The sequence below is a fragment of the Pelophylax lessonae genome (assembly GCF_965119305.1).
Source record: "Pelophylax lessonae genome assembly, chromosome: 2".
In the NCBI taxonomy this organism is placed as follows: domain Eukaryota; kingdom Metazoa; phylum Chordata; class Amphibia; order Anura; family Ranidae; genus Pelophylax; species Pelophylax lessonae.
In genome coordinates, this window is record NC_138769.1 from 583,667,690 (window position 1) to 583,676,979 (window position 9,290).

Here is a 9,290-nt window from a genome sequence, read left to right on the forward strand (position 1 = left end):
GATATATCAGGTATGCAGGTTGCTGGGGATCAACATAAGGTGGCCGCATATGCGGACGACCTGATGTTTTTTGTCACCAACCCGATCATCTCACTTCCAAATATCTTAGTGGCCTTACACACTTATGGTGCTTTATCCAATTATAAGATTAATCTCACTAGGTCGGCTGTACTCAATATATCTACTCCAGCGCATGAGGAGCGCTTTTTGCGCGTATCTTTTCCGTTCCAATGGGCTGTGGGCTAGGTGTTCAGATTACAGATGACCCTTTAGAGCTATTCAGGAAAAACCACATATCTATGTTGGGGATAATAAAGGCAGAGATCCGTGCCTGGCAAGCCCTATCCTTGATGGTTTGGGCGGTGCAGTGCACTTAAGATGAACATCTTGCCCCGGCTTCTCTATATACTGCAAGTCCTGCCAATTATTGTCCCCATATAATTTTTCCAACAGATTCGGGTACTGTTCCGTTCCTTTATCTGGGCCTTCAGGTCCCCCAGGATCTGGTTACATACGTTGTTTCTGCCAAAGTCGAAGGGTGGAGTTGGTCTCCCAGATATCCTTCAATATTACCGAGCCTCACACCTTGTGCGAGTCTTGGACTGGCACAGTAATGCGGCATCCAAGCGTTGGGTTGGCTTGGAGGTCGGCGAAGCTGGTCAGCTGACTCCACCGGCCCCCTGGTCCTCATTCTCTCCCTCGGATGCTGTGTTTTCTCACCCCAAGATTGGGGCTACTCTTCAAGAATCGCGGTGTGTTAAGCAACACCCGAAGGTGGCACCCGCACCTTCTCCTCTTATTCCCATATTGGGTAACCTGGAATTTTCTCTGGGATGTACAAGTGCTAAGGTACGTGGATTAGCCCTCATGGGCAGGATACGCCTATTAGATATATGGCAGCAGGGCCCATTACCCACTCATGGAGAGATTGCCTCATGGGCTGAACCACTGTTGGACTATCTGAGCATCTGCCAACTGCGACATTTTCTTCTTTCTCTTCGGCGGCAGGGCTATGAACCACAAGCCTTAACCACATTTGAAACCATATGCAGAGCAGGAAATCCCCTTAGACATACCTTGTCCCTATGTTATTCATTGCTGGCAGATGAATCCAAACGGCAAAAATTGTCATTTATATCTCAATGGGAGAGGGAGCTTGCAATTTCTTTGACGTCCGCACAAAAGGACAAGATCCTGACAATGGTACATAAATCCTCTATGGATTGTAAATATCAGGAGGTAGGATGTAAAATCCTGACTAGATGGTATAGGGTCCCTGTGGTACTGCATAAGATGGATGCGACCTGTTCGGATAGGTGTTGGCGTTGTGGCTCGGGAGAGGGGTCAATGCTCCATGTTTTCTGGGCTTGCCTCTCTTTACGTCCTTTCTGGATAAAAGTAGCCTCAGTTATTTAACAACTGACTGCGTTCGAGGTGGGAGAGGATCCTGCGTTGTTCCTTCTCCACCTCACAAGGTGCTCACTTTGACACTCTGACTTTTTAATGCTTCAAAAGCGTGTATCCCAGCCATGTGGAGACAAACCCAACCGCCTATATGTAAGCTATGGTTCTCCAAAGTTAATGAGATTTATAGGATGGGGGAGTTGACTGCTACTCTGAAGAATATGGAGGAACAGACTAAAGAGCGGTGGAAGCCCTGGGCGCATTTCACTGGTACTGATACCTATTTGTTAGAGAACATCCGATTCGACCCATTGGGTAAACATACTTATGACTCAGAGCCAGGGCATATGAACAAGCACCCATGTAAGTGGGTTTTGAGGACATCAACCCGGTGTAGGTTCTACTAAGAGGGGAGGACTTCTCCATTTTTTTTTTTTTTGCTTCACTGCTAGTTTTTCAGCGTGTATGTTGCCTATTTTTTTATTTTTTGGCAAATACTCGCCTTATCACTTTGTTACACGTCATATCACTTCATTCCTTTTTTTCTTTCCCTTTTCCTTGCGGAACCTTCATGTATAGCAGTGTATTCGTTTATTGGTAACTGTGTCCGCCTTGTTCCGGAATACGTAATGTTTACTTCAATGTTACTGTTATATTATTTTTTGCTTGTATGGAAAAATCAATAAAAAAGATGTTAATTCAAAAAAAAATAAACTTGTAGGGTAAAGTAACAGATTCACCTAATGCCCCCCTGACGCACATACACATGCTGCTTATGTCACTTCCTGTTTCCTAGCAGAGCAAATACAAAGTTTTGGTCGATTTGGATCATCTGCTGAGGAAGGAAGTAGGACATTTAAATTAACCTGTTACTGTACTCTGCATGGGCAAAACACACTGTTCAGGGAAGTGGATGTGGGTATTGTATATATTCTGATTTTATTTTAAATTGTGGGCTGTCCCAAAATTGTGCACTTTGTTCTATGACCTTTTACATTTTTACAGTACACAACACATAAAGTTTACAGAGTACATTCTCAGAAGATACAGCTTTTTTCTTTGGGTGTGGACATAAATTATACATCTACATAGCACCAAACTTTTAAATGTGACTTTTATAAGTGGTTAATATTTTTTACAGCCTTGCAAAGTAGGGGCATTAAAAATTCCAAATCAGAAAATATTCATGGAAGTTATTTTCAATTATTGTTCATGTGATGATTTTTCATTTAATTTCCTTGTTTTTAAAATATTTATAGGTGATTGCTAAAGGACACAAATAAATTGATTAGAGCATTGAGGGTAATTGTTTTGTGTTCAAACAGAATTCTATTGCTACTTCTAAATATGGGGGAACAGTTTTGCACATTTTAATTGGATTAATTGGTATGCGCCTTTGTAGGATTTTGTAACAAGGCTATGTTTTACCCACTTGCCGACCAGCCGCTGTACATATACTGCAGCAGGTCGGCAGGTTCCTGCGAAACTACGTACTTGTACGTCGCTTTGCGGAAGCGCTTGGTGCCGCTGGGCAACCGCGATCGATCCCCGTGGAGAGAGAACAGCGGTTTGTCGTTGTAAACATGGCAGACCGCTGTTCTGTCAGCAATGAACACAGGGCTCCTGTGTTCCTCCTATTTAGGAACATAGGTCTCTGTGTTCATTCCATAAGTCCATCCCCCACACAGTTAGAAAGCACCCCCTATGGTCACATTTAACTCTTTGATCACCCCTGGCGCTAACCCCTTCCCTGCCAGTGTCATTAGTACAGTAACAGTGTATAATTTTTTAACACAACACTGATTAATGTAGTAATGTCACCGGTCCCCCCAAAAGTGTCAAAAATGTCAGTTAGGTGTCTGATTTGTCCGTCGCAATGTCGCAGTCCTGCTAAAAGCCGCTAATAGCCACCATTACTAGTAAAAAAATAAATAAAAATGACATAAATCTTTCCCCTAGTTTGCAGACGCGATAGCTTTTGCGCAAACCATTAAATATGCTCTTATTGTGATTTTTTTTATCAAAAATATGTAGCAGAATACAAATTGGCCTAAAACAATGAAAAAAATATATATATTTTTTTATTGGGAATGTTATATACCAGAAAGTCAAAAATATTGTTTTTTTTTTTCAGAATTGCTGCTCTTTTTTGTTTATAGCGTAAAAAATAAAAATTTCACAGGTGATCAAATAAATGCCACCAAAATAAAGCTCTATTTGTGGGGGGGGGGGGGGGGGGGGAAATGACATACATTTTATTTGGGTACAGTGTTGCAACACCGTGCAATTGTTACGCAAAAAATGGCCTGGTCATTAAGGGGTAAGACCTTCCAGTCCAGAAGTGGTTAAACTGCATTTTCCAGAGCAGAGACAGTTTTCAGCACCAAAAATGTACAAATATTAGGAGCAAATGGTAATGTTAAAGTGCAAATGTTTTTTTACTGATAGGGCTCCAGTAGCAAGTTCTTTTTGCTGGACAACTACAATTAAGACACTAACCAAAAAAGCTGCATTTACTATATAGTAAGAAGAAGATCAGGCATTGAACTTTTTATGTGAAAGTTGATCTATCAGCATTTTCTGTTATGACAAGGTCTGTACGTTTAGCCCTTGTTCACATTGAATGCAGCATTGAAATTGTGCGACTTCATCTGAAATCGCATGATTTCAAAGCTGAATGTCAGTGTGATTTTGGGTGTGACTTTGAAGACATCTATGCGGCTTCATGCACAGATGTTTATGCAAGTCGTACCAGAATTCAACAAAAGTAGTGCAGAAACTACTGTTTCAAATTGATGTGGCACCGCATTGTCGGCATTGCATGAATTTGAATATGGCCAATAGGGTGCGACTTGTCATGCGATTTGACCTGTCGTGACAAGTCGCTCCAATGTGAATGAGGGCTTAGGCTAATTTTCAGCATCTTTCAACCTCTTGAATCATCAGTGTCTCCTTTTGCATGCTAATCACATAGCAGTCATGCTTAGTTTGCTGCATGAAAGGTGCCTTCAGGTGTCTGTATCTCATAGGAGGAAGTACAGAGTACTGACTTCTCCAGTGCTTCTATAAGTCTGCCCTACAAGGGATCCTACAAGATCCGGTTCACATGTCAAAGCCCATTTCCCACAGTATATAGTATATATGCACTGTCCCTTGTAGCCAAGTGAGTCAAATGTTTGTTAACTAAAGTCACCCAATCAAGGGACAATGTTTCTCCAGCTTCAAAGAAGACTTTTCCTCACTGCTATCATGTTCACCCATAGGTGTCCCCTTACATTCCAATGATGTGATGATCCTTTATTGAACTCTCCAAGTCCTCAATTTAGTAATGAAAATTTAAGCAAGCAAATTGTGTAAGTGACACTCCACTTATAAACAAATGTATTAGCTTTAGTAGCTTTGATAAAAGTGCGGCCCTACTTTAAAATCTATTTTACTGGGTTCTAACATAGCTAAAATGTAATCAGTTCCTATTGGTTTTTAATCTGTATTTTACTTTTTGTTTCTGATTAAAATGTTTACTCCCACTGTTAGCCTAATAAAAGAAGCATAAGGCCCCTTTCACACATACGGTCCGTTTTTCATCCGTCAACGGATGGATGAAAAATGGACATCAATGCATCTCTATGTAAAAACAGATGACAACGGACGATCATCCATTTACATCTGTTTTCATCCGCTCTTGTCAATGTCCGTTTTTTGGAACGGATGAGTGCCCTATTTTTCATCCGTCAAAAAAACGGATCGGACGAAAAACAGATGTAAACGGACAAACGGTCCGTTTTTCATCCGTTTTTGCATTGGTAGTGGATGTAAAAAAAAAAAACATATGAAAAACGGATGAAAAATGGATGAAAAACTGATGAAAAATAGATGAAAAATGGATGAAAACGGATGAAAAACGGATGAAAATGGACGAAAAACGGATGAAAAACGGATGAAAAATGGATGAAAAATGGATGGAAAACGTATACATTTGACGTGACTGAACTGATGAACTGAATGGACCGTATGTGTGAAAGGGGCCTAAGGGCTCTTTCACACTATCCGTCCGTCAGACGGACTCCGTTTATCTCAGCGGGGGATCGATCCGCTGATCCCCCGCTGAACAGGAGGATGACAGCTGTTCTACGCGCTGTGTGCGGAGACACAGCTGTCAGTTCCCCATACATCTCTATGGGGGAATCGGATGGGAACGGACCGTCGGTCTGTTCTCATCCAATCCGATCCGCTGGACGGATGGAAAATAGGGTTTCCATCCGTCCAGATTTGACAGATCGGATCGGATCAGATGTCAGCAGACATGTCTCCGCTGACATCCGATGCCCCATAGGGATGCATGGGGGGACCGTTCAGATCTGCCAAAAATACGGACAGGCAGATCTGAATGGTCCGCCTGTGTGAAAGGGGCCTAACTGTTTTTTTTTTAAATTATTTTTAATCAATCAGTATTTAAAATTTCTGCATTTGCAGCCATATTGTAATTTAAAGCAGAACTCTAGCCAGATAGTGTGGGAAAGGATTAGAGACACAGCCAGGTATCTTACAATTCCAGCATTGACATCTGAACAAGAAAAGTGGTGACGCAAACAGCTATAATAAGAGTTATGATTTTCTAAAACCTTCAAAATTCCTGTGATTAGCTCACTGCTGTTTCCAGAAGTCTGCACAGTAATTCGGGTCAATTTACAGGCACCCCAAAATAAATGTAATTTTGTGTACGATACAAAGACACAATTTTATATGAGTAAGGGAATGCTGGGCTGCAGCGTTTCTCCTTCCATCACTCCATCAACTATCTTGTGACAATATTTAGCAGTGAACCTAATAAACTAATAAAAAGCACAGATGAGGCCTGTATCAATAGTTACAAAACAGAAACATTTGTATATTTATTCATATGAAGTTTATTACTTCACATACCTGGTATGTCGTTGGAGTTCAAATGGTTATACTGGGATGTTGTCTGCAGCTGCAGGCTACATCCGGGTATCAATTTTTAGAGCCCTTTCACCCTGAGGCGCTTTTCAAGCACTTTGGCACTAGAAAAAGCACCTGAAAAGCTTGCGAAAACCTATTACCATTGAAATCAATGAATGCTTTCACACTGGGGCGGTGAGCTGGCAGTACGGTGAAAAAAATCCTGCAAGCAGCATCTTTGGAGCACTAAAAGAAGCGCCTTAAAATGGTTCTTGAAGCAATTTTTGAGTCACGTATCTATAAAAAAAAAAAAAGCGCACCGCTAACGCCTCAAAAGCACTGCAAAAGGGATCAGATTTTTTTGGGCAGTTTACAAGTGCCTCAGTGTGAAAGGACTCTTAGAGCAGATGGTGGGCTGTCTTGTAAAAGCAATCCTAGTGGCTATCTACCCGCTGGATTACTTTTACAAGCAGAGGGATGGGACTCACACTGCTTTCCGCTGCTTTCCCGGGATCTCCTTTCCCACCGGGAGTCCCGATCAACATGCTTGGCTGATCGCAGAGCGAAACAAAGACCAGATCGGCTTTGTTTGGCTTTGGGCTATGGTAACCCAGAAGCGATGACATCACATCACTTCCTGCTTACCTAAAACTGCACCAGTTTCAAAAAATCAAACGTATTCGATCACACAGATCTTAATGTGATCACATGCTTTTAAGGGAAGAGGAGGGATCTGGGGTCTTATAGACCCCAGACCTCTTCATAAAGAGTATCTGTCACATGCCTATTTCTGTCACAAAGGATGTTTACATTTCTTGTGACAGCAATAAAAGTGAAAAAAAAAAAAAAAACAGTGTAAAAATAAACATAAATCCATAAATAATATTTAGCAAAAAAATGTAAAGTGCCCCTGTGCTCACGTGCAAAGGTAAATGTATGCAGCGATCCAGCACGCAAACAGTAATCGTCCCACACATGTGACATATCACCATGAACGTTAGATCATGAGCAGTGATTGTAGCACCAGACCTGCTGTGTAAATTTAAAATAGTAATCTGTAAAGGCTTTTAAAGCTTCGCCTATGGATAGTAAATTTATGTTGGTTGTCACCATTGCACGCGCGTGCTCAATTTTAAAGCGTAACATGTTTGGTATCTATTTAGTCGGAGTAACATCTTCTTTTATTTAGTACCAAATAATTGGGTTTTATATTGTGTTTTTTTGCATTAAAATTCAAAAAAGTAATTTTTTTCCAAAAAACATTTACGTTCAAAAAACTGATGTGCAAATACCATGTAATATAAAAAATTGCAAAACCCACCAATTTATGTTCTAGGGCCTCTGCTTTAAAAAATAGATAATGTTCTAGGATTCTAAGAAATTTTCTAACAAAAAATACTGAGCGTTACATGTAAATAAAAAAGTGCCAGAAAAGGCCTGGTCTTCAAGTCGTTACGTTTATTATTAGATAAACAGAAACCTAATTTTTTCATATTCCTCTCATTATACAGTATATTGGTACAGTTCATTGGCCTTTGTGTTTCTTAAGAAACAAGGAACTGCTATTGCTTAAATATTTGTATTACAACTACTCAACTGGAATAATCATTCCAGGAACTGTTTGCTAACTGCTGGTTATGTGGAAGCATTAACTCTTTTACTCCCAGAGTTATCATTATAATGCTTTTTGTTCTTCACTTAGCATATACAAAAGAAGTCTGGATGCTGATAGTAGACACTGAGTTAAAGGTCCAAGTCTAATACGTACCTTGTATATTGTTCAAAGGCGGTGTATTGTCTAGCCTGGACTGTTCCGGGGTTAGTCGCAATTTTAAACACAGAAGGTAATGCTTACTCATTTAAAGGCGTTTCCTTGATCTTACCTTACCAGTTTAACTACAATGTGGAATGTGTAGTGACTTTGTTTTGCTATTTTACATATTAGAACCACAACCAGCAAAAAACGAATGAAAATAAACTGCAGATCTGCAAGTAATTATAATAGAAACTAAAATCAAAATCTAAACTGCTAAAAAACAAAAATAAATAGCTCTAGAAAATAAAATATTATATGTTCCACTAGGTTTCCTTTTTTCAGATGTTACAGCTCTATAGGACATGTGTCCTTAGCTAGGCCTGGACTTGTACAAAGACTATTTCAAGCTGTGCCCTTAACTTCCAAGTGTCTGAGATCAGGAACAGGAACACCTACCACTTATCTCTACCCCAGCTTCCCCCAGTTCCGTGGACCATAAAAACAAGTACCCAAACTATTTCCTTGCAGGATAACTCAGCTGCAATACTGCCTAAATTCACTCCACTGTCAAACCACTTTACCACCGGAGGATTTTGCTGTCTTACGTCTGGGCCACTTTTTGCGATTCGGCACTGTGCGAATTTAACTGACAATTGCGCGGTCATGCAACGCCGCACCCAAACAAAATTTACGTCCTTTTTTTCCCACAATCAGAGCTTTCTTTTGGTGGTATTTGATCACCTGTGCGATTTTTACTTTTTGCGCTATAAACAAAAAAATAGCGACAATTTTTAAAAAATAACAATATTTTTCACATTTTTTTATATGAAATTCCCCCCCAAAAAATGTAAAAATCTAAATTTTTTATCATTTTAGGCCAATTTGTTTTCTGCTACATATTTTTGGTAAAAAAAATCGCAATAAGCGTATTTTGATTGGTTTGCGCAAAAGTTATTGCGTTTACTAACTAAGGGAAAGATTTCTGTAGTTTTTGGTGTTTTTTTTTTAACGAGTAATGGCGGTGATCTGCGATTTTTTGTTTGCGGGACTGCGACATTGCAGCGGACAGATCGGACTGACCCTTGACTGACATTTTTGACACTTTTGGGGGTACCAGTGACATTACTACAGTAATCAGTGCTATAAATATGCACTGTTACTGTAAAAAATACAATGGCAGGGAAGGGGTTAACTTTTATTGGTAATCAAG

At 40.1% G+C, this 9,290-nt stretch overlaps 1 protein-coding gene across 1 annotated transcript in view; it reads right to left on the reverse strand.

Moving 5' to 3' along the window:
- The window catches only part of SMAGP (small cell adhesion glycoprotein), a gene marked incomplete at its 5' end in the record, with an annotated part of 62,135 nt that extends 53,952 nt beyond the window's left edge, over positions 1 to 8,183 (reverse strand). Inside the window, one exon of the mRNA XM_082248149.1 lies at positions 8,093 to 8,183. Within this exon, the coding sequence (XP_082104275.1) occupies positions 8,093 to 8,183 (91 nt within the window). The remainder of the gene's footprint in view (positions 1 to 8,092) is intronic.
- Between the last annotated feature and the right edge of the window lie 1,107 nt (positions 8,184 to 9,290).